We start from the raw sequence: 25,193 nt of genomic DNA, 5'->3' as shown, positions 1-25,193 counted from the left end.
TCAGCAGCAACTTGTGAAAAATCAGTGGTCTCAGATCAACAGGTTTTTGATACTCAATGGTACAGTGGAAACTATGAGTTTTGGAGCAAGGTCAGTCTGGGATGAAATTGTGACTCTGTCACATATTGGCCAAGTGACCTTGGGTAGGTAAGTCACATCTCTGTTTCCCCATCTGTATTATGGGGAATAGTTTTACATGCCTCACTGGGCTATAGTGAGGATTACATGAGATAATGCAGTTTATGGAAAGTGCAAACAGTGCTGGGTGTAAAGTAGGCGCTTTGATAAGTAGATCCCTCCTTAGAAATGGGATCTTGGGACGGGCGCAGTGGCTCACGCCTATAATCCCACCACTTTGAGAGGCCGAGGCGGGTGGATTGCTTGAGGTCAGGAGCTCGAGACCAGCCTGGACAACATGGGAGAACCCCGTCTCTACTAAAAATACAAAAATTAGGCACGTGTGATGGTGCGTGCCTGTAATCCCATCTACTTGGGAGGCTGAGGCAGGATAATCGCTTGAACCCGGGAGGTGAAAGTTGCAGTGAGCTGAAATCCTGCTACTGCACCCCAGCCTGGGTGACAAGAGCAAAACTCCGTCTGAAAAAAAAAAAAAAAAAAAAGAAAGAAATGGGATTCCTGTCAGATGCATCCCTCTGGGGAGACATGGAGAGCCAATAGGAACCAAGGTGCTTTTTAGTCGCAGAACATGGATTCTATCAGGTGTGGGTTTGGCACATCTAGGTCATTGGTTCTGTAGACTTGCTAAACCCAACCATCTGGGCATTTTCTCGGCTAATATAGAGGATGTTTTCATGTGAATACGTGTTCACCTGTGAAATGTTTATAGTCTTAAAGATTCGTTCCAGGGCAAACATCTGATAGCGCCTGGCAAACCCAACAAATGGCTTTTCTGTAATGAGTAAGCCTCCTAATGCCCAAATAAATAGTTGAATTCGTTAGCAACATGTCGGATGTTTTCCCTATTTCTGTATGTTTCTTCGCTAGTTGTTTTTTGTTGTTGTTGTTGTTGTTGTTGTTTTTTGAGACGGAGTTTTGCTCTTGTTGCCCAGGCTAGAGTGCAATGGTGTGATCTCAGCTCACCGCAACCTCTGCCTCCTGGGTTCAAGCGATTCTCCTGCCTCAACGTCCTGACGCTGGTATTACAGGCATGCACCACCACGCCCGGCTCATTTTGTATTTTCAGTAGAGAAGGGGTTTCTCCATGTTGGTCAGGCTGGTCTCGAACTCCCGACCTCAGGTGATCCGCTCGCCTCGACCTCCCAAAGTGCTGGGATTACAGGCGTGGGCCACCGCGCCCCGTCCGCTAGTTCTAATATTTATGCTTTTTGGAGGGTGAAGGGGTTGAGAGGCACCAAAAACCTTGGCTTCTAGGAGCAAGCCACATTTTCTCCCTTAGAGACTGAAGGAAATCATCCGATTCCGGTTCCAGGAAAATCCAATCCGCAGTTTTTCCCTCGCTTTGTCCCGGTCTTACTACTCGCGCCGGGGAGACGCGGTCCAGCCGACGCTCGGCCGGCGAGAGTCCACCAGGTCCCAGGAGGGCGGGGCGAGGCCCAGCGGTCGGGGTCCGGGCCAGGAGTCTCGGTGCGGGAGGACTCGCGCGGGTGCCGTGGGACCACAACTCCCGGGACGCACCGCGGACTGCGCCGAACACGGTTGGCTGGGAGATCCAGCCCTACTGCCCCCATTGGCCAATGGGACGGGGGAGAGAGGCCCGACCCGGATTCTCGGAGGCCAATGACAATACAGAGGAGGCGGGTGCTTCCTTATCACTCACCTAGCGCTCAAAGAAGCCACATTTAAAAGGTCGTGCCGGGCCCGGCTTTCGCAGGCAGTGGGACCAGAGCCGGGACGCGCGGCGGTGTCCCGGGAAAGCGGCCCTGAGGGCATCCGGGTCCCCTTGAGGCGGGCTCCGGACGTCGTCGTGGGCGGGGCGGAGGGCGGGGCCTGGCCTCGTTGTGGAGCGGCTCGTAATCCATCATGGCGGCCGCGGGGGTCGGTGTCTGTGCCTGAGCAGCGCTGGAGCCGGAGCCGGTTCCCGGGTGCTGCGACTGAGGAGCCCCTCCGCTGTCCACGGCCCCTACCGGCGGGGGGCGGCTGGGTTCCTCGGCGGAGCTCTGGGGATGTGACTGCCTGAGGGCGGTGGTGGTGTCAGCGTCCGGGGCCGGGGGAGAGGGTGTCTCAGGCAGAGACCCCCGGGCTTGGGGCAGCTGAGGCGGCCGGGCCTCCTCTACACGGCGTCCGCCTTCCGCTGTCTGGGCCGCGAGAGTCCTTCGTCCCTTACAGCTCCACCCCGGCTTTGGGACACTGGGGGTCTGTTACCCTCAGCTTGGGACACCCCGTTTTCCGAGGCGTGGAAGAGCGTCGCCCTGGAGTAAGCCGCCCGTGCCGCGCCCCGGCAGCCTCCCTCAGCCCCGAGCCGCCCCTTGTTCCGGATCCCGGCCCCAACTTTGGCCACAGAGCCTCTCATTCAAATCCCTCCCTGCTGTCAAGGGGTCTCCCCTTCCCCCAAGGTGGCTCCCGCGAGCCTCTAATGCCCTGACTTCTTCCAATGTCACCTACGGCCCCCTTAGTCTCAGGTCAGCCAAAAACTTTAATGCAAAGGAAAAGTCTGGATTGGTTCCACAGGCCTTTTAAAAAGCGGACTTAAAAGTTGCTGGCAATGCATTCCTTTTCGTCAGAGTCGAGGGCAAACTCGCTGAAATCTGGGTGACCCGTGTCCTTTTCCGGAGAGCAGAGCAGAGAAGCGAGAGCGGCCACTAGTTCGGCAGGAAATTTGTTGGAAGATGAAGAAGCTAAGATAGGAGGTTGGTGACTTCCACAGGAAAAGTTCTGGAGGAGTAGCCAAAGACGATCAGCGTTTCCTTTATATGTGGGAATTGAAATGACTAGCATTATTGACCCTTTTCAGCATCCCCTGTGAATATTTCTGCTTAGGTTTTTCTTCTTGAAAAGAAATTGTTATTCAGCCCGTTAAAAAAAAAAAAAAAGTCAAGAAACTTTTGGGTAACACTGCAATTACATTACTTAAAATTGATAAACTGCGAAAATAATTGGAACTCCTGCTTGCAAGTGTCAACCTAAAAAAAGTGCTTCCTTTTGTTATGGAAGAGGTCTTTCTCTGATTGACTTCAATTGCTGACTTGTGGAGATGCAGCGAATGTGAAATCCTGCGTATATGCCATTTGCCTCTACGCTCTCTGACCGTTCTGGAAGATCGTGAACCCTCTTCTGGAAAGGGGTACCCATTATTACTTTATGGGGCAGCAGCCTGGAAAAGTTCTTGGGGACCAAAGAAGGCCAAGCTTGCCTGCCCTGCATTTTATCAAAGGAGCAGGGAAGAAGGAATCATCGAGGCATGGGGGTCCACACTGCAATGTTTTTGTGGAACATGGTGAGTGCTTTTCAAAATTTCTGCTCATTATTTTCCTCATGCGTTCATCTTAGGCCTTCAAGGAACTTTGAATAATAGTACTTGCGACAGTTCCTTCCAATTCCACTTAATACATTTGTTACTTTAGTTATCTCTCAAGTTTCTGGTGAAACTTACTTTGTATAAGAAAAAGTTACTTCGTGAGTTCGGCTTTATTCAGAATCTATTTGAGTTGCTTATTTCTTGCCTGCTTCCTCTGCGAATTCACTGTTGACCTTGGACAAGCCATTTTACTGTTCCAGGGCTTCAGTTTCCTGAGGGGCTGGACTTCAGTTGTTTCTTAGGATGCATGGTTCTATGATTCTGCTCTCACCGAAGTCAAGGGCTCTTCTGACATGCATGGATTCTTTACTGCTTTGTCTACAGAGAGCTTTTATCATATTCTCAAAGTGGTTTGTTTTTCTGGTAAAGTTAAGAATCATAGATACTGGTTGATGCTAATATCCTTGACCTTTTCCATCATAAGTGGGACTTGAAAATACTCACTTTGGAGCCATGTGGGAAAAATCAAGTGGGGAGGCAGCATTCCTTATTAATTTTAGATACACAGCTTCTGTCTTACCTTCCATAGGAGTAATCCCTTCCTCGTTGATGAAGCTTTCATCCTCTCTTCTCCCTGTTTAGAGTGACATTTGGGCCAATAAAAGTTGTCTTTGACATTTTTATGAACATATTTGGCATTTGAGTGCTGACAGCACATTTTATGTTGTTCATGTCCAGTAATTCTGTGTGAAGTTAAAGCTAAGGGTCGGCTTACACTAATGTCTATAACCAATTAATTAGGGTTACTGTTTGTACTGTTGCAGCCTGCCATTTTTCAGATTGTGTCCTTTATATTAAAAAATCAATTGAGCCCACCTATCCTATAAGCAAACGTATCAAGTGTGCCAGTGGCTTATAGTTTGAAATTCATTCAGAAATACTTCTTAACATTGGGTGACTGCAATCAACAAAGGCTTCTGTTGGATGAACTTGCATTTGACGGTTGAAGTTTTACTTTCTTACAAGAAAATACTCACTTCATCTAAATAAATCCGGGTGCTTGGATTTTACTTTGCCTTGAAACATTAATTCTATTTTAGCTTTGTTTTTAGGCAAGCCAATATGGTCATGTGTTATGATGGCTCCCAAATTCAGGATTTAAAAAGTGAATTATTTACATTTTAACTTGTGATGATCATGCACCTTACATAGTGAAAATTGGTACAGACTTTTTGGAGAGCTTTGGCGGAACTTATCAGAATTTGAAATGTATGTGCCAGTGACCCAGTAATCTCATTCCGGGAAGCTGGTGTAGAAAGCAGTGTAGTTCCCTACGTGTCCCTGATATCCCTTCAGGGGTTGAGAGGCTGAAACTGTTTTCATGTTAATAGAGCACCAAGATCTTGTCTCTTTTGCTGTGTTGACGTTTGCACTAATGGTACCAAAGTAAAGCAGGTGTCTTAGCATGAATCAGGGTTGTGGCACCTAACTGTACTTGCAGTCATTGCATTCTTCATGACATGCACTCACACTTAAAAAAATACACACACACACACACACACACATCCACTTTTCACTGAAAAATATCTTTTTTTTTTTTGAGTCAGAGTCGCTCTGTGTCACCCAGGCTGGAGTGCAGTATTGCGATCTCGGCTCACTGTAACCTCTGCCTCCTGGGTTCAAGCGATTCTCCTGCTTCAGCCTCCCAAGTAACTGGGACTACAGGCACGTGCCACTGACGCCTGGCTAATTTTTGTTTTTATTAGAGATGGGGTTTCGCCATGTTGGCCAGGCTGGTCCTGAACTCCTGACCTCAGGTGATTCACCCGCCTCAGCCTCCCGAAGTGCTGGGATTACAGGCATAAGCCACTGCGCCTGACCAGTTTTCACTGGAAAATACCTTGATGAAGCAGCAAAAATTATTAATTTTATTAAATTTTGACCCTTGTGTATGTCTTCTTAATATTCTGTGGATTAAAAAGGGAGGTATGCATCAAGCACTTATACTGTGTAGTAAAGTATAATGGTTATCTCCAGGAAAAGCACTTCGGTGATTGGGTTGCAGACTGAACTAGCCACTTTTGTCATGGACTACCATGTTTACTTGAAACTATGACAGTCTATGGTTATTCAAACTAAAAAGTGTATGAAGGAATCTTTCGAAGAAAACACCAGGTAGTATTTGTTGCCGATGATGAAATTTTAGCTTTCCAGTGAAAATTAGGATTTTAGAGAATTTTTGTCTTTTTTCCTTTTTGAGATAGAGTTTCGCTCTTGTCACCCAGGCTGGAGTGCAATGGTGCAATCTCGGCTCACTGCAACCTCTGCCTCTCAGGTTCAAGCGATTCTCCTGTCTCAGCCTCCCAAGTAGCTGGGATTACAGGTGTGCACCACCACGCCCGGCTAATGGAGAATTTTTATCTGCCACTGTGATATAGAGATTGGTGGTAATATTTACAGATGCCGTATTTTAATATAATGAAATGTATTATTTGGAAGATCTACATAAATCAGTAAATCAATATTTTCTTTTTTGTTTGTTTTTGAGATAGAGTCTTGCTATGTTATCTAGGCTGGAGTATAGCGGCGTGATCTTGGCTCACTGCAACCTCCGCCTCCCAGGTTTAAGCAATTCTAGTGCCTCAGCCTCCCGAGTATCTGGGATTACAGGCACGCACCACCACAAGTGAATACTTTTTTGTATTTTTAGTAGAGATGGAGTTTCACCATGTTAGCCAGGCTGGTCTTGAACTCTTGACTTCAAATGATCTGGCCACCTCAGCCTCCCAAAATGCTGGGATTACAGGTGTGAGCCACCATGCCCAGCCAAACCAGTATTTTCTAAATGATCAGTGCATGATATAAAATCATGCACAGGTTAAAGATCCATTCAAAGTGCAAAATGGAGGCCAGGTGCAGTGGCTTACGCCTGTAATCCCAGCACTTTGGTAGGCTGAGGTGGGTGGATCACCTGAGGTCAGGAGTTCGAAACCAGCCATGAAATCTAGTGAGATCTTACCTCTACAAAAATTTAAAAAATTAGCCAGGCTCCCACTGGAGCCAGAGAGTTGAGGCTGCAGTGAGCCGTAAACACACCAGTGCATTCCAATTTGGGCAATAGAGGGAGACCATGTCTCTGGAGGAAAAAAAAAAAGAATGCAGTTCATTGGTAGGGTTTCAGATTCTGCATGGCACCCAGCCTTTAAGAAATTCCTGGCTAGACCAGGCGCAGTGGCTCACGCCTGTAATCGCAGCACTTTGGGAGGCCAAAGTGGGCAGATCACCTCAGGTATAGAATTCAAGACCAGCCTGACTAACATGGAGAAACCCAGTCTCTACTAAAAATACAAAATTAGCCGGGCGTGGTGGCACATGCTGTAATCCCAGCTACTTGGGAGGCTGAGGCAGGAGAATTGCTTGAACCCGGGAGGTAGAGGTTGCAGTGAGCCGAGATTGTGCATTGCACTCCAGCCTGGGCAACAAGAGCAAACCTCTGTCTCAAAAAAAAAAAAAAAAAGAAATTCCTGGCTGGGCGCGGTGGCGCACACCTGTAATCCCAGCACTTTGGGAGGATGAGGCAGGCGCGGATCACTTGAGGTCAGTAGTTTGAAACTGGCCTGGCCAACGTGGTGAAACCCCATCTCTACTAAAAATGCAAAAATTAGATGGGCGTGGTGGCGTGCACCTGTAATCTCAGCTACTTGGGAGGCTGAGGCAGGAGAATATCTTGAGCCTGGGGGGCAGAAGTTGCAGTGACCTGAGAAAGCGCCACTGCACTTCATCCTGGGTGACAGAGCGAGACTCCGTCTCAAAAAAAAAAAAAAAAAAAAGAAACTACTATTTACCATGTTTTGACGTAGCATCAAAGAACAATATCTGTGGTTATCTAGAAAGTCTGTTTTTGGGGGAGAAAACAGTTATTTTCCAGTAATAAAAATATTTGTTTTTAAATGAATAATTATTTTTTTAAATTTCAGTATTCATTTCTAATATGGTAACTATTGATGAGATAACCTACACAAACTAAGGCTCTTTGGGGCCTTCAGTGATTTTTCAAGAGTGTGACAAGGGCCTGAGATTAAAAAGTTTGAGGCCAGGCACTGTGACTCATGCCTGTAATTTCACACTCTGGGAGGCCAAAGGCAGGGGGATTGCTTGAGTCCAGGAGTTCAGGATCAGCCTGGACAACATAAGACCCTGTCTCTACAACAAGAACAAAAAAAATTAGCCAGGCGTGGTGTCACACCTGTGTTCCCAGCTACTTGAGTGGCTGAGGTGGGAGGGTCACTTGAGCTCGGGAGGCCAATGCTGCAGTGAGCCATGATCATGCCACTGCACTCCAGCCTGGGTGACAGAGCAAGACCCCATCTCAAAAAAAGTTTGAGAACCATTGCTGTAGAAAGTCTATCAAGAAGGCACATAGGGATGTTTGTTGCTAAAGTACTAACACTGAATTATGTCTGTGTTGTGGTGAGTAGAAAAAAAGCAATTTGAAAATCATTCTTTATGGTATGGCCCCATTTTTGTAAAACAAAAATAACTGTTGATGTATGTCCAGGAAAAAAAGGTATGGAAGCATTTTAGACCAAAATTTTTATCTCTAGGGACTTGAGCTTTAGGTGGAATAGGAGAAAACTTTCTCTTTTTGGTTTGTGTGATGTTCCAAGTGTCTTTTAACAACAAACTTGGGTTATCTTGTAATACAAAAAATACGAAGATTTAAAAACTGAAGCCAGGCACGGTGGCTCATACCTGTAATCCCAGCACTTTGGGAGGCTGCCGCGTGTGAATCACCTGAGGTCAGGAGTTTGAGACCAGCTTGACCAACAAGGTAAAACCCCATCTCTACTGAAAATACAAAAAATTAGCTGGGCATGGTGGCAGGTGCCTGTAGTTCCAGCTACTCGGGAAGTTGAGACAGGAGAATTGCTTAAACCCGGGCGGTGGAGGTTGCAATGACCTGAGATTGTGCCACTGCACTCCCAGCCTGGGTGACGGAGTGAGACTCCATCTCAAAATAAATAAATAAGTAAAAATAAAAACTGAATTGATGGCAGTCTAACCTGTCACTTTTTTCAGATCCCTTTTTATGAAAGAATTTGCTTAAGTTGTGTCAAACCAATTTCTTTGGACCCTGGGTATTCTTTTTCTAAGGGAATACCATGTTATTTTGTGTTATTCAGAAATATACAGTGTTGGATTAGACATGGATCTGGAAGCCAAAAATAGCATTGGTGGTGGTTGTTGATGATGAATCTGAAAGAGTGTGCAGATGGCAACTTTTTGCCAGAATCATTCAGGGTCAAAGGGCTAGTCATATCTACAAGGGAAAAAAGGAAACCGTGTTATTAAATATTTCATGCACCATATGTTCCTTTCAAATTTCAGTGGCTTGACTAAGAAACTTCACTTTTGGGAGAGTTGGTAAAACAATTGAAAGCATTTAGTAGTCAACTTTTTCCTTAGTGTTTCCTTGTTTCTTAAACACACATTTATTGAGCACAGACTATGACAGGTAGTGTTCTAGTCACTGATGATATATATATTTGTAAACGAAACAATCCCTGCCCTCCTAGGACTTACATTCTAGTGGGAGGAGACACATCATAAATAAGTTAAGTAAATAAAATACAGATTTGTTACTGATATGTGCGGAGGAGAAGAATAACATAGAGAAGGGGACAGGGAATGGGGTAGGAGGTGTAATTTTAGTTAGGGTGGCTAGAGAGGCCTGAGAGGGTGGCATTTGATTAAAGACCCGAAGGAGGAAGGTGAGCGGCAAGCCCTGTTGAAATATGTGAAAGCATTTCAGGCCCGAGGGAACCAGGATGCAGAGACCTGAGGCAGAGCTTGCTAGTTTCAAGGAGCAGCCTAGAGGCCACTGCAGTGGAGCAGAGAGCAAAAGGAGAGATGCAGGAGGTAAAATGGAGGGTGGGAAGAGAATGGCTGAAGGAGAGGGTGGCCTCATTGGCCATTTCAAGGATTTTGACTTTGATTCATGTGATGTGGGAAGGCCTTGGAGAATTTTCCAAGGGAGCTATACTATCTGATGTATGTTTTAATATTACATAGAATCTCTTTGGCTGCTATGATCTGAAGGAGAACAAGGGAGCAGGGATTCCACGGGGGCGTTGATTGCACGGAGCCAGATAAGGGTGATGATGCTTGGACCAAAGTGGTGGCACTGGATGGAGGGTCAGAACTGAGAAAATTTGCTCTCGGATTAGATGTGGGATATGGGGGTGTGAGAGGGGCCAAGTGTGACTCTCAGGTTTTTGAAGCGAATAACTGGGAGAATAGAGTTGCCTTTTATGGAGGTCGAGGCTGCAGTGGTAAGCTGTGATTGCACCACTGCACTCCAGCCTGGGCAACAGAGCAAGACCCTGTCTAAAAAAATGTATATATATTTACTATCAGTTAAAACTACTTTATGGTTCTCAAAACTTTATTTAAAATAATAGAAACTTGATAAATCAACACTGTAGGCTGGGCGCTGTGGCTCATGCCTGTAATTCCAGCACTTTAGGAGGCCAGAGTGGGCGGATCACTTGAGGTCAGGAGTTCAAGACCACCCTGGCCAACATGGTGAAACCTCGTCTCTACTAAAAATACAAAAATAAGTCGGCATGGTGGCGCACACCTATAGTCCCACCTACATGGGAGGCTGAGGCAGGGGGATCACTTGAACCTGGGAAGCAGAGGTTGCAGTGAGCCAAGATCATGCCACCGCACTCCAGTCTGGGCGACAGAGCAAGACTCTGTCTTAAAAAAACAAAACCAACACTGTAATTCTCATTACTCTTAAAATTATACTGAGGCCAGGTGTGGTGGCTCATGCCTATAATCCCAGCACCTTGGGAGGCCAAGGCAGATGGATCACTTGAGCCCAGGAATTCAAGACCAACCTGGGCAACATGGCGAAACCCCATCTCTACTAACAGTACAAAAAATTAACTGGGCGTGGTGGTACGCGCCTGTAATCCCAGCTACTCAAGTGGCTGAAGTGGGAGAATCACCTGAGCCTGGGAAGCCAAGGCTGCAGTGAGTCGTAATGGTGCCATCGCACTCCAGTCTGGGTGACAGAGTGAGACCCTGTCTCAAAAAAAAAAAAAAGGAAAAATTATACTAAGTATCTGTATACATTAGAAGGTGGGAGGAAGTGCAATTATTGGATCCTATAGGCATTAAAGTTAAATTTGTCAGATTCTTCTTTTTTTTTTTTTTTTTTTTGAGACAGAGTCTTGCTCTGTTGCCCAGAGTGGAATGCAGTGGCATGATCTCAGCTCACTGCAACCTCTACCTCCCCGGTTCAAGCAATTCTTCTTCCTACCTCAGCCTAATTTTTTGTGTTTTTAGTAGAGACGGAGTTTCACCCTGTTAGCCAGGATGGTTTTAGTCTCGTGACCTCGTGATCCGCCTGGCTCGACCTCCCAGAGTGCTGGGATTTCAAGCGTGAGCCATGGCGCCTGGCCATCAGATTCTCAAAGAGGTTATTTGAACAGGCCGGGCGCAGTGGCTAACGCCTGTAATCCCAGCACTTTGGGAGTCCGAAGTGGGCAGATCACCTGAGGTCAGGAGTTCAAGACCAGCCTGACCAACATGGTGAAACCCCATCTCTACTAAAAATACAAAAATTAGCAGAGCTTGGTGGTTTGTGTCTGTAATCCCAGCTACCCAGGAGACCGAGGCAGGAGAATGGCTTGAACCTGGGAGGCGGAAATTGCAGTGAGCCAAGATCACACCACTGCACTCCAGCCTGAGCAATAGAGCGAGACTCCATCTCAAAAAAAAAAAAAGTTATTTGGAAAGATTATATCCATCTACTTAATGCTAGGGATTGGACTGTGGTACATAGGCTGTGAAAATGCAAAATTGGAGGTATGTACTTTGTTTTATTTTAGAGACGGGGTCTTACTTTGTCACCCCGACTGGAGTGTAGTGGCACAATCATAGCTCACTGCAGCCTTGAACTCCTGGGTTCCAGTGATCCTCCTGCGTTGGCCTCCCAAAGCAATGGGATCACGCATGTGAGCCACTGCACCTGGCCGTGTATGCACATTTTTTTATAGGCACACAATTGTTTCCAATAGTCTAATACATTTTGTATAGCCTTCTTATTTTTCATGAAACCTTACTGCCCATTTTAAGAAATTTGTAATGTAGAAGAAAACAGAAGTTTCCATTGTGGGGTAAGTAAAGAAAGATGATCAAAGATGATTTGACCAAAAGAGCTTTACTTCATTTAAATGAAGCATGTTGTCAAAAAAAATAGAAGTGGGAGAAAATGTGAAATCATTTTGTGTCAGTTAAGGACATAACCGTGCTTGTGCTTCAGATCTCCAAGTGTGAACACACTGATGTGTTGTGAAGTGTGTTGCAAATAGATGCATTTTTTGAGTGAGAGGGAGAGGGATGTATTAACATGATTTAGCTGGGAATTAAACCCATAGGAATGTGTCAGGCATATTTTCTGACTGGGGGTAAAAAGATTAAAATGGTACTTATGATGGGCTTCAGCAAGAGGTGGTCTTCCGAAAGCCTTCTCTGCCCTGTGCTTCTGCGGTTCCCTGACTCCTTGCTGTGTTCATCCCTGCCTTTTTGGTGGTTGTGCCTCTGATGTCACTCCCCTGTGTTCAGATCCTACCTGCTGGCCAGGTACAGTGGCTCACACTTACAATCTCAGCACTTTGGGAACCGAAGGTGGGACGATCCTCTGAGACCAGGAGTTTCAGAGAGCAGCCTGGGCAACATAGCAACACCCTATTACTACTAAAAATAAAAAAGTTAGCTAGGCATAATAGTGTCATGTGCTTGTCTAGCTACTTGGGAGGCTGAGGCAGAAGGATCACTTGAGTCCAGGAGTTCAAGGCTGCAGTGAACTGTGATCATATCATTGTATTCCAGCCTGTGTGATAAAGCAAGACCCTATCCCTTAAAAGTAAAAAACAAACAAACAAAAAAACCCCTATTTAACCTTTCAACACTCTCTTCCAGTCCCACCTCCCTTCTGAAACCATATTTTACATCTCTGGTCTTCATTAATTTTCTGTAACTTCTGCCCTTGTAACTCTTCTGCAACACAAATGAATGCGTAATCATATACTGCCCAGTAGTATTTCCTTAGTTTTATGTGAGTTTCATGGAAGAGAGTGTTGAAACGTAGGTAGGTTTGTTTTTTATTTTGTAACTTATTTTTAACTTTTTTTTTTTTTTTTTTTTTTTTTGAGATGGAGTCTCGCTCTGTCACCCAGGCTGGAGTGCAGTGGCGCGATCTCGGCTCACGGGAAGCTCCACCTCCCGGCTTCATGCCATCTCCTGCCTCAGCCTCTGGAGTAGCTGGGACTACAGGTGCCTGCCACCATGCCCAGCTAATTTTTTTTTTTTTTTTTGAGACGGAGTCTGGCTCTGTCGCCCGGGCTGGAGTGCAGTGGCCGGATCTCAGCTCACTGCAAGCTCCGCCCCCCGGGTTTACGCCATTCTCCTGCCTCAGCCTCCCGAGTAGCTGGGACTACAGGCGCCCGCCGCCTCGCCCGGCTAGTTTTTTTGTATTTTTTTAGTAGAGACGGGGTTTCACCGTGTTCGCCAGGATGGTCTCGATCTCCTGACGTCGTGATCCGCCCGTCTCGGCCTCCCAATTTTTTTTTTTTCCTGAGACGGAGTCTTGCTCTGTCACCCAGGCTGGAGTGCAGTGGCGCGATCTCAGCTCACTGCAAGCTCCGCCTCCCAGGTTCACGCCATTCTCCTGCCTTAGCCTCCCGAGTAGCTGGGACTACAGGCGCCCACCACCTTGCCCGGCTAATTTTTTGTATTTTAAGTAGAGATGGGGTTTCACCATGGTCTCGATCTCCTGACCTCGTGATCCGCCCGCCTGGGCCTCCCAAAGTGCTGGAATTACAGGCGTGAGCCACCGCGCCTGGCTAATTTTTGTATTTTTTAGTAGAAACAGGGTTTCACTGTGTTAGCCGGGATGGTCTCGATCTCCTGACCTCGTGATCCGCCTGTCTCGGCCTCCCAAAGTGCTGGGATTACAGGCGTGAGCCACCGCGCCCAATCTTTTAAAAAAATTTTTAAGAGATAAGGTCTTGCTTTGTGGCCCAGGCTCGAGTACAATGATGTGATCACTGTTCACTGCATCCTCGAACTCCTCAAGTAAACTGCAAGCTTGTGAATGCAGGTTTCATCTCATTTTCTATTTCCCCAGCATAATGCCGAATACATGGGCTCTCCATTAAAAAAAATTCTTGATAAGAATTATATTAAATGGACTAAATGAGAAATTAAACTTTTTATTCACTTAAAAGGAATGAAAGTTCTCAAATAGTTAACTTATTTTCTTATGTATCTGAGGACTTTTTATCTAGTTCTGGGGTTTCTTTGCCAGTGAATAAACTTATATATGTTTATTTTATTTATTTATTTTTGTACTTTTAAAAACCAGAACATTAATTGTGAGGCTACATTTATTGAAATTCTTGGCTGGGCTCGGTGGCTCATGCCTGTAATCCCAGCACTTTAGGAGGCCAAGCTGGGCGGATCACTTGAGCTGAGCAGTTTGAGACCAGCCTGGCCAACATGGTGAAAACCCATCTCTAAAAAATTAGCCAGGCATGATGACACACACCTGTGATCCCAACGACCTGGGATTGTGCCACTGCACTCCAGCCTGGGCGACAGAGCGAAACCCTGTCTTTAAAAAAAAATGGCAATTCTTGAGATGAACTGGCTGCTGCAGCAGCTGCCCTCTTGGGTTTAGGTGTTAATCCTTTATGGAAATCCATGCCTGAATCTGTGGTGTACATTTTTTAGGTGCCTCGTTCGGCCAGTCCCAGTGGCCTTTAGTCTTTTAGCCTTGGCACTCCAGTCATACTTCCTCTTGTACTTGGTTGGGTAGCCACATTTGCCGCAGGTAGACTTTGGAAGGTGATAGGCCCTAGAGCCATAGTGGCAGCACCACGTGTACGTCGTATTGCAACGCTTTTTAGATGATAAGGTTCCCTTTGTCATCTCCCCTCTGTGTTTATTTTTTTATTGTGGTAAAATATACACAAAAATTACCATTTTAACGTGTTTAGGTGTGTAATTCAGTGGCATTAAGTATATTCACAGGGACACAATCATCACCACTGTCCATTTTCAGAATTTTTTCATCATCCTAAGTAGAAACTCTATAACCATTAAAAAATAATATCCCATTTCCCTCTTTCCCCACCTCTTGGTAACCACTTTTATGCTTTTTCTCTCTATGAATTTGCTCATTCTAGGACTTCATATAGCTATAATAATACAATATTTGCCCTTTTGTGTCTGGCTTCTTTCACTTAGCATTTTTTTTTTTTTTTTGAGACGGAATTTCACTCTTATTGCCCAGGCTGGAGTGCAATGGTGCCATCTTGGCTCACTGCCACCTCCGCCTCCCAGGGTTCAAGCAGTTCTCCTGCCTCACCCTTCCAAGTAGCTAGGATTATAGGCATGTGCCACCACGTCCGGCTAATTTTGTATTTTTAGTAGAGACGGGATTTCTCCGTATTGGTCAGGCTGGTGTTGAACTCCTGACCTCAGGTGATCTGCCTGCCTTGGCCTCCCAAAGTACGGGGATTACAGGCATGAGCCACTGCGCCCAGCCTCACTTAGCATGTTTTAAAGGTGCGTCTGTTGTTGCATGTGTCGGAATTTCCTTCTTTTTTTTTTTTTTTTTTGGTGACGGAGTCTCGCTCTATCGCCCAGGCTGGAGTGCAGTGGTGCAATCTCGGCTCACGGCTCCCGGCTTCATGCCATTCTTCCACCTCAGCCTCCCCAGCAGCTGGGACTGTAGGCACACGCCGCCACGCCAGGCTAATTTTTTGTATTTTTAGTAGAGACGGGATTTCACTGTGTTAGCCAGGATGGTCTCGATCTCCTGACCTTGTGAGCCACCCGCCTCGGCCTCCCAAAGTGCTGTGTGCACTATCACACCTGGCTAATTAAAATAAACATTTTTATAGAGACAGAGTCTTGCTATGGTGTCCAAGCTGGCCTTGAACTTCTGGGCTCAGGGGATACCCCTGCTTCAACCTCCCAAAGTATTAAGATTACAGGATTGAGCCCCCTTGTGCGACCTGATTTTTAAGCAATTAAAAAAATATATATAATATGCATACAGAAAGGGGCACAAATTGTAAATGTACAGCTTGATGCATGATCACAAAATGTATCCTCCGTGTTCCACTATCTTGCTCGAGAAGTAGAGAATTATGAGCACACCCCAGAAAACCTTGTGCCCTCTTCCAGTTTCACTCCTGCCTTCCTCCTCCTCCCCAGAGTCTTACAGTTTAGCACCATCGATTAGTTTCCCCTGTTTTTGTTTGTAATATTCCCTTGTTATCCTTTTAATGTCTATAGGGTCTGTGGTGATACGCTTTTTCCGTTCCTCATATTCGTAATTTGTGTTTTTTCTCTCTTTCTCTGTCACACACACCTTTTCAGTTAGTTTTGCTGAAGGTTTACCAATTTTATTAATCTTTTCAAAAAAATTTAACTTTCTCAGTTGTTTTCCATTTTGTTGATTTCTGCTCTTTATTTTCTTTCTTTTACTTAAAATTTTTTTTGTTTGTTTTTAGAGATGGGGTCTCGCTATGTTGCCCAGGATGGTCTCAAACTCCTGGCTTCAAGCGATCCTCCTGCCTTGGCCTCCCAAGGCGCTGGGATTATAGCATGAGCCACTTGCACCCAGCCTACTTTGGGTTTAATTTGTTCTTTTTTTCTGGCTTCTTAAAGTAGAAATTTAGATTGATTCCAAACCTTGGTTGTCCAACATAAGCATTTAAAGCTGTGTATTTCCTTCTAAACACTGTGTTAGCTCTGTCACATAAGTTTTCATGTGTCATTATCAAAGTGTTTGATTTCCAAATATTTGGGAATTCTAGATATCTTGGTTTCTAATTTAATTTCATTGTGGTCAGAGAACATCCTCTGTAAAATTTCAGTCTTCTGACATTTACTGAGACTAATTTTATGGCCCAGGATATAACCTGTCTTAGCGAATGTTCCATTTGTACTTCAAAAGAGTATGTGTTGTTGCGTGTAGTTTTCTTTTCTTTTTTTTTTTTTTTTTGAGACAGAGTCTTGCTCTGTGCCCCAGGCTGGAGTGCAGTGGCGCGATCTCGGCTCACTGCAAGCTCCGCCCCCCCCCGGGTTCACGCCATTCTCCTGCCTCAGCCTCCCGAGTAACTGGGACTACAGGCGCCCGCCACCTCGCCCGGCTAATTTTCTTGTATTTTTAGTAGAGACGGGGTTTCACCGTGTTAGCCAGGATGGTCTCGATCTCCTGACCTCGTGATCCGCCCGTCTCGGCCTCCCAAAGTGCTGGGATTACAGGCTTGAGCCACCGCGCCCGGCCTGCGTGTAGTTTTCTATAAATCAAGTTGTTTCATGCTTTTGTTTAACATCTTCTATATTCTTACTTTTTATTTTATTTTATTTTATTTTATTTTATTTTTTTGAGACGGAGTTTCGCTCTGTCGCCCAGGCTGGAGTGCAGTGGCCGGATCTCAGCTCACTACAAGCTCCGCCTCCTGGGTTCACGCCATTCTCCTGCCTCAGCCTCCCGAGTAGCTGGGACTACAGGCGCCCGCCACCTCGCCCGGCTAATTTTTTGTATTTTTTAGTAGAGACGGGGTTTCACCGTGTTAGCCAGCATGGTCTCGATCTCCTGACCTCGTGATCCGCCCATCTCGGCCTCCCAAAGTGCTGGGATTACAGGCTTGAGCCACCGCGCCCGGCCTACTTTTTATTTTTTACATATTTCATCTATAGCTTTGCTGAAGTTTTTTGGGGGGCGGTATCTCTCTTTTTTACTGAGAGTGATGCTGAAGATCAACAGCTATAATGATATATTTGTTTATTTTTTCCTTTAATTCTATCACTTCTTTTAGTCTTAAAAGCATTTATTCGGCTGGGCGCAGTGGCTCACACCTGTAATCCCAGCACTTTGGGAGGCTGAGCGGGTGAATCACAAGGTCAGGAGTTCAAGACCAGCCTGGGCCAAGATGATGAAACCCTGCCTCTACTAAAAATGCAAAAATTAGCTGGGCGTGGTGGCAGGTGCCTGTAATCCCAGCTACTTGGGAGGCTGAGGCAGGAGAATCGCTTGAACCTGGCGGGTGGAGGTTGCAGTGAGCCGAGATAGTGCCATTGCACTCCAGCCTGGGCGACAGAGTGAGACTAAGCATTTATTAGAAAGCAGGAAAGACTGAAAAAGAACAAGAGAACTAAGCATGTAACTCAAGAAGCCAGAGAACCAAAGTAATCCCACAGTACACAGAAGAGAATAATAAAAATAAAAACAAATTAAGAATGGAAATGATCAATAAAACCAAAAGCTAACTTTGAAAAATAGTATTGATCTAGGCACACTTCTGGTAAGACTAATGAAGAAAAAGAAAAGGTACAATATTTAGAAAATAAACAATATTTAGACTGAAAATATAACTATAAATATTCTGTCAGTTTTTGCCTCTTGTTTTATTTGTTTTTTGGAGACAAGATCTCTGTCACTCAGGCTGGAGTGCAGTGGCAATCATAGCTCACTGCAACCTCCGTCTCCCAGGCTCAAACTCTTCTCCCACCTGAGCCTCCTGAGTAGCTGGGACTGTGGGCGTGCGCCACCACGTCCAGCTGATTTTTTTTTTTTTGGTAGAGATGGGGTTTCACCATGTTACCCAGGCTGGTCTTGAACTCCTGGGCTCAAGCAATCTGCCCTTCTAGGCCTCCCAAAGTGCCGGGATTACAGGTGTGAGCCACTGTGCCTGGCTGGTTTTGTTTTTTGTTTTTTTTTTTTTGAGACGGAGTCTCACTCTGTTGCCCAGGCCTGGAGTGCAGTGGAGTGATCTCTGCTCACTACAAGCTCCGCCTCCTGGGTTCACGCCATTCTCCTGCCTCAGCCTCCCAAGTAGGTGGGACTACAGGTGCCCACCACCATGCCCAGCTAATTTTTTTGTATTTTTTTTTTTAGTAGAGATGGGGTTTCACCGTGTTAGCCAGGATGGTCTCAATCTCCTGACCTGGTGATATGCCTGCCTCGGCCTCCTAAAGTGCTGGGATTATAGGCGTGAGCCACGGTGCCTGGCCTGTTTTTTTGTTTTTTGTTTTTTGTTTTTTTTATAGTTTGTGTTTTTCTGCTAAGATTCACCATGTTTTCATTCATTAGGCCTATCTTTTCCTCTAGATCCTAGAAGGTATTTGTAATAAAGACCGTATCTGCTAATTTAAATATCTGAGTCATCTTGGGGTCTGTTTTTATTTATTGCTTTTTCTGCATATTATAAGTCAGATTTTCCTGCATTTTTGCATGTTAAATAATTTTGATTGTATGCCAGACATGTGGGTGTTATATTGTAGGGATTCTCAAATCTCGTTATCTTTCTTTAAGTAAGTTTTCATTTTGTTTTGACAAATAGTTAGGTTACTGTAGTTACTTAAATTACTGTGAGTTATACTGGTTGCTAAGTTTGTTTGACCCTGCCAGGTTTGGTTTTATGCTTTGTTAGTATGGATTTATCCTCGGTCCAGACACCCGGCCCTTACAATAGAGGGTACTCTTTAGACTTAATGATTGGCCTTTTTGGGATCAAAACAAAATGACAAGTGCTCAGCAAAGTCTCTCCACCCTGGATGAAGTGGTACTTGAATGTTTTCCAGCACTGTGAAACCTCTGTGTCTGTGCAGTTCTCAGCCTCACAGCCACTGCTGTTTGCTAAACTTTATAGAATCTGGAAGCCATGGACCCATAGGATGCCTCCCACCATCTTCTGCCTACCTCTGTGTTCTGTTACCCCACCCCTGCCCTCATCTTCTCTCAGATTTCTTGCCATACAAATTCTACCTGCCTCAGCATCCTCAAATCCAAGTCTTTGCTTCCTCAGTTCACAGAAATGGCTGCTATCAGTTTAGGTTTCATCTCCCTGCACTGTGTTTGGGAAGGTGCCCCAGGCAGGAAGTTGGAGGCAACATGCAACTTACCTTACGTTTTTCTCTTTCCTCAAGGGTCACAGCCTATTGTCTAATGCCTGAAAACAGTCGTCTCAAATATTTTCTTCAGTCGTACAATTGCTTAGGACAAAAGGATGTCTAATACCACTTTTACTGCATTATGGACAGAAGCAGAAGTACAATTCTGCATATTCTTTTTTTTTTTTTTGAGACAGAGTCTCACTCTGTCTCCCAGGCTGGAGTGCAGTGGCATGATCTCGGCTCCCTGCAACCTCCGCCTCCTGGGTTCAAGAGATTCTCCTGCCTCAGCCTCCTGTGTAGCTGGGACTACAGGCATGCGCCACCGTGCCAGGTTTTTTTTTTTTTTTTTTGTATTTTTAATAGATAGGGTTTCATCATGTTGGCCAGACGGGTCTCGAACTTCTGACCTCAAGTGATCCACCTGTCTCAGCCCCCCAAAGTGCTGGGATTACAGGCGTGAGCTACGGCGCCCCGCCAGACTTTTTTTTAATTTTTTTTTGAGACGGAGTTTCGCCCTTGTTGCCCAGGCTGGAGTGCAATGGCGCAATCTTGGCTCACCTGCAACCTCCATCTCCTGGGTTCAAGTGATTCCCCTGCCTCAGCCTCCCCTTTAGCTAGGATTACGGGCATGTGCCACCATACGGAGCTCATTTTGTGTTTTTAGTAGAGATGGGGTTTCTCCATGTTGGTCAGGCTGGTCTCAAACTCCTGACCTCAGGTGATCTGCCTGCCTCAGCCTCCCAAAGTGCTGGGATTACAGGCGTGAGCCACCACGCCCAGCCTCTGGCCAGACTTTTAAATGTGAGCCTTGCAGGTAGTTGTGCAATATTATCTCCCAGCCTTAATTTGCCCTTCTTTGATGACTCATGAGGGTAAGCACTTTTTCATATGTTTACTGGCCATTTGGAATATCTGTGTACCTATGTATCTCTTGCTAGTTCACCTCTTTTGTCCATTTTTCTATTTATGTTTGTTCCTCATTGGTTTTTAGGAGTTATTTATATATTCTCTCCTTTTTTTTCTTCTTTCTTTGAGGCAGAGTCTCATTCCATTGCCCAGGCTGGAGTGCAGTGGCATAGTCTCAGCTCACTGCAACCTTGACCTCCTGGGCTCAAGCAGTCCTCCAACTTCATCCTCCTGTGTAGCTGGGACTGTAGGTGTGCGCCACCACTTCTGGTTAATTTTGGTATTTTTTTGTAGAGTTGGGGTTTTACCGTGTCACCCAGGCTGGTCTCGAACTCCTGAGCTCAAACCATCGGCCCACCTTGGCCTCCCAAAGTGCTGGGATTATAGGCATGAGCTGCTACCCTGTGCCTACCCTGTGTTCTCTCAATACAGGTCCTTCATTGAATGTATTTATTATGACTATCTTCTTACACTTTGTGGTTCGCCTTTTCACTCTATTTGTATAGTTATAGCCTTTGTGCTTTTTCACTCTCTTTTTTTTTTTTTTTTTTTTTTTTTGAGACGGGGTCTTGCTGTGTCACTCAGGCTGGATTACAGTGGTGGGATCTCGGCTCACTGCAACCTCCGCCTCCCGGGTTCAAGAGATTCTCCTGCCTCAGTCCGCTGAGTAGCTGGGATTACAGGTGCCCGCCACCACACCCAGCTAGCTTTTGTATTTTTAGTAGAGAAGGGATTTCACCATGTTGGCCAGGCTGGTTTTGAACTCCTAACCTCAGGTGATTCGCCCACCTTGGCCTCCCAAAATGCTGGGATTACAGACATGAGCCACTGCGCCGGGCCGCTTTCTCACTCTCTTAGTGGTGTCTTTGATAAATCTTAATTTTGACTTAGTCTAATTTAATCTTTTATGGTTAGTACTTTTTTTGTGGTCTGTGTAAGAAATCTTTGTGTCTACCCTAAGGTCACAAAGAAGTTTCACTCTTTTACATCTTATGTTTATAGTTCGCCTGGAATTGTTTTTTCTGTGATGGGTGAAGGTTCATTTTTTCCTTCATATTGACCTAGCTCTTTAATTGAAAAGAACATCTGCTGCTGTGTAAATCAGGTATACATGTAGGTGTAGATCTGCCGGGGAAGTCCTTACCGTTAATTTGTTGCCTTTGTCTGTCCTTGCACCAGTATTACAATGTATTACTGAGCTTTAAAATCAATTTTAATGCCTGCTAGAATAGGCCTGCTATTTTGTTCTTCAATATTGTCTTGGCTTGCTCCTTTGTATTCCATATACTTTTTTTTTTTTTTTTTTTTTGAGACGGAGTCTCGCTGTGTCTCCCAGGCTGGAGTGCAGTGGCGTGACCTCGGCTCACTGCAAGCTCCGCCTCCCGGGTTCACGCCATTCTCCCGCCTCAGCCTCCCAAGTAGCTGAGACTACAGGCGCCCGCCACCACGCCCGGCTAGTTTTTTGTATTTTTAGTAGAGACGGGGTTTCACCATGTTAGCCAGGATAGTCTCGATCTCCTGACCTTGTGATCCACCCTCCTCGGCCTCCCAAAGTGCTGGGATTACAGGCTTGAGCCACCGCGCCCGGCCTCCATATACATTTTAGAGTGGGTTTTATCAGCTTCCATACCCAATCAGAAATACCCTTAAGGATTTTCTTCTCTGATTGCACTAAATCTATAGGTTTCTTTGATCCTAGAAATGAATAATAGAATATAAAAAATTCTTACTGATGAAAGAATGCCATTTCGGGAGACTTTTTTTTTTTTCTGTTAATGATAAAGGCTAAATGATTGCTGTCAACTGTTTCAGATTTTCAACTTTCAAAATACCTGCTGCTTCTTTCCAATTTGCCTTTCTCTGTTCTTTTTTTTTTTTTTTTTTTTTTTTTTTTTCCCAATTGTTCTTTGACACTCAGTACTTGTCCGTTGATAGTGGAGACCATGTTTATACATTTTTATGGATCGAACAGTATTTTTTTTTAACAGACTAGCTACTCAGTGAATACGCAGTTGAATCTATTTGTTTGGCAGGTTCAGGCGTTGAACAAGTACTCGGTGCCTGTTCTGTATCAGGTACTGTGTCAGTCTGGTGTAATAGAGCCAGGAACAACATAGCCAACAAAAGGCTCTTTGTGTTAATTTATATTCCTGAGGACCACCATTGGCCATCTGCTTGGAAGAATGGTTATGGCTTGAATAAACAGTGTAGAGTGGGTCCAGGGAACCGGCTGAGGGAAGGGGACATTTACTCAACCTGATCTTCTTTGTTAAGCAGTAGAGAGACCCCTGGTGGAGCTAGCAGTGCCCTTTATCTATAATAGCTTGGTTTTCATCTTTTTTTATGTCAGTGGCTGCTTGTGACCTCTCCCCAAATCTGGTGGACTCATTTTCTCTGTGTATTTAATTTTTCTCCTGGAAGTGACTAACAGCTGCTTCTTAAGTCCTCATTCCTTTCTCCAGGTTTCCGATGCTGCCATAATTTGTTCTGTCCACTTGGGATGCTGCTGTAGTGGGAATATTGTTCCTGTTACCATCTTCAGGTTACGAACCTTTTCCCCAGCTTGTGGTCAAATCCCAGGGGTCTGATGGATCCCACTCATTTTAGGATGTGTTATGCGAAGCTAACATTACAGGCACAGGTGGTGTGTGTGTGTGTGTGTGTGTGTGTGTGTGTGTGTGTTTGTTTTTTTTTTTTTACTGTGTCCATCTGTTCTTAGAGGAGCAAAGGCTAGCATGATCTTTAAACTCCTCCTTTAAGAGTACTGAATTTCTGCCAGGAGCGTGACTTGTTCCTCAAGTGTCACTAGGTTAATTGGTATTAGCAATGAGGGATGAAATTGGGAAATCTTAAAAAGTAGAGAATTCCTTCAGATTTCATTCTTGAGAGGTAGAAAACAAGAAATAGAGAAATAGAATTGCTAAACAGAGAAGGGGAGTGTTTTTTAATAGAGATATTTTTATATGAGAATAAGAGGATGGGGCCGTAATCTGAGGATGCCTGTCTTGGTTGCTCTTTGGCTTAGTTGGGTCTTGGGTTGGTTTACTTCCTGTACAGATCATGAGTTACTAGGGGCTGAATTTACAGTAATATCTAAACTGATTGGAACCTTCACTTGAATAGAGTTTAGTTTTGGCATATTCACTTTTAGAGAAAGGAAGGCAGCCAACCCAGTATGAAGAGTTTAGTCAAAACAAACATCCCAGATTTGCCCTGGTAGTGAATAGATTCAGCATAAATGTTTGCAGTTTCTACTTCTTCAGTATCATATAGTAATTTATTGTTTTATTGATGATTCTGCAGCATCCTAGGTTGCAAAGAGTGTCTCTTGTGGATGTGTAAAGTTAAAAAAATTTTCTTTTCTTGTAGCAGGGTCTCAGTATTGCTCAGGATGGTCTTGAATTCCTGGGCTTAGGTGATTCTCCTGCCTCTGCCTCCCAGGTAGCTGTGAGTACAGGCATGCACCACTGTGCCTGGCTGTAGCACTTTCATATACTTTTTTGGGGAGGTCTATGGTATAGGTAGGATAGTCATTATTCCTTCCTTTCAGTAGGAAAACTTGTGCTTCAGGGTAGTAGTGTTTTTAGGGTTACATTGCTGAATAGTTTTAGAACTGTGGTTGAAATCAAGTGTCTCTTGACAGCTTGAGTGTTTTTCAGTTGGAAACATTACTTTTTGAAGATAGACTGTATCAAAAAGTGAAAACATTACTTTTTGAAGATGCAGTTTGGAAACATTTGCATCATTGAAATGAGTGGGGTCTAGTTTTAGAATTTAATCAAAGTTTTAATTTTTTCACAATTTTGAGGTTTTTAATACTCAATTGAGTATTCTTATTCTTTTTTTTTTTTGAGACAGAGTCTCACTGTGTCACCCAGGCTGGAGTGCAGTGGCACGATCTTGGCTCACTTCAATCTCTGTCTGCCAGGTTCGAGCAATTCTCCTGCCTCAGCCTCCTGAGTAATGGGATCACAGGCGTATGCCACCAAGCCTGGCTAATTTTTGTATTTTTAGTAGAAACAGAGTTTAGCCATATTGGCTATGTTGGTCTTGAACTCCTGGCCTCAAGTGATCTACCCGCCTCAGCCTCCCAAAGTGCTGCGATTACAGGTGTGAGCCACTGCGCCCAGCCTCTATTGAATATTCTTACCCTTTGGTAGTTGGGTGTTTTGGTGTGTAACAAACATACTTTATGTATGCTCTTATGATTTATAATTTTATACTGTATGAAATTTTATAATTATAAAATTATTTATAATTTTTAAAAATATATATATTGTCCTACAAGCTTTGTGGCAGTTTTAAGATTTATTTTAAAATTAAATTGAACATTTTTTTGTTTTGTTTTTTTGAGATACAGCCTTGCTCTGTTGCCCAGGCTAGAGTGCAATGGCGCGATCTCGGCTTACCGCAACCTCTGCCACCTGGGTTCAAGCGGTTCTCCTGCCTCAGCCATTCGAGTAGGTGGGATTACAGGCATCCAACACCACATCTGGCTAGGTTTCGTATTTTTAGTAGAGACCGGGTTTCACCATGTTGGCCAGGCTGGTTTTGAACTCCTGACCTCAGGTGATCCGCCTGTCTTGGCCTCCCAAGGTGCTGGGATTACAGGTGTGAGTCACTGTGCTCGGCCTAAATTGAACACTTTTGAATAGGTAATACATTTTCTAATTTAAACTACAAAACTACAGTACAAATGTGCATTTTCCGAAGCTTGCTTACATCTCTGCCACTCTATCCTTTTCCTTCTCCTACTCCTCTGGAAAGCATTTTTTGTGTATATATATATTTTTTATCCTTCCAGTGCTCTTTTTTGCAAATACAAGCAAATATATATTTATTACACAAAAGATAGCATACAGTG

At 44.7% G+C, this 25,193-nt stretch overlaps 2 protein-coding genes and 1 pseudogene across 3 annotated transcripts in view; 2 read left to right on the top strand and 1 right to left on the bottom strand.

The window, feature by feature from the left end:
• The first annotated feature begins 1,993 nt into the window (after window positions 1-1,993).
• Window positions 1,994-25,193, top strand: part of ABL1 (ABL proto-oncogene 1, non-receptor tyrosine kinase) — a 184,261-nt gene continuing 161,061 nt past the window's right edge. For both annotated transcript variants that reach the window (XR_006692794.2, XM_045373943.2), the window contains exon 1: window positions 1,994-3,415. Coding sequence is in view for 1 of the 2 variants with exons in the window: in XM_045373943.2 (XP_045229878.1) it covers window positions 3,280-3,415 (136 nt within the window). In the remaining variant the exon portion in view is untranslated. The remainder of the gene's footprint in view (window positions 3,416-25,193) is intronic.
• On the top strand, window positions 2,333-2,671 carry LOC135967359 (uncharacterized). Its single transcript, XM_065529994.2, has one exon. It carries the CDS (start codon window positions 2,573-2,575, stop codon window positions 2,669-2,671), a length of 99 nt encoding a protein of 32 aa, XP_065386066.1. The 5' UTR covers window positions 2,333-2,572.
• On the bottom strand, window positions 11,875-14,440 carry LOC123569215 (large ribosomal subunit protein eL37 pseudogene; annotated as a pseudogene).

Source organism: Macaca fascicularis, chromosome 15 (genome assembly GCF_037993035.2).
Source record: "Macaca fascicularis isolate 582-1 chromosome 15, T2T-MFA8v1.1".
NCBI classification, from domain to species: domain Eukaryota; kingdom Metazoa; phylum Chordata; class Mammalia; order Primates; family Cercopithecidae; genus Macaca; species Macaca fascicularis.
The sequence above is the reverse complement of the archived record's forward strand: the minus strand, read 5'-3'. Positions and strand labels throughout refer to the sequence as shown.

Bases quoted from the DNA above. Each gene is read 5' to 3' on its own strand.
- LOC135967359 (XM_065529994.2), top strand. From the start codon at position 2,573: ATGTCACCTACGGCCCCCTTAGTCTCAGGTCAGCCAAAAACTTTAATG.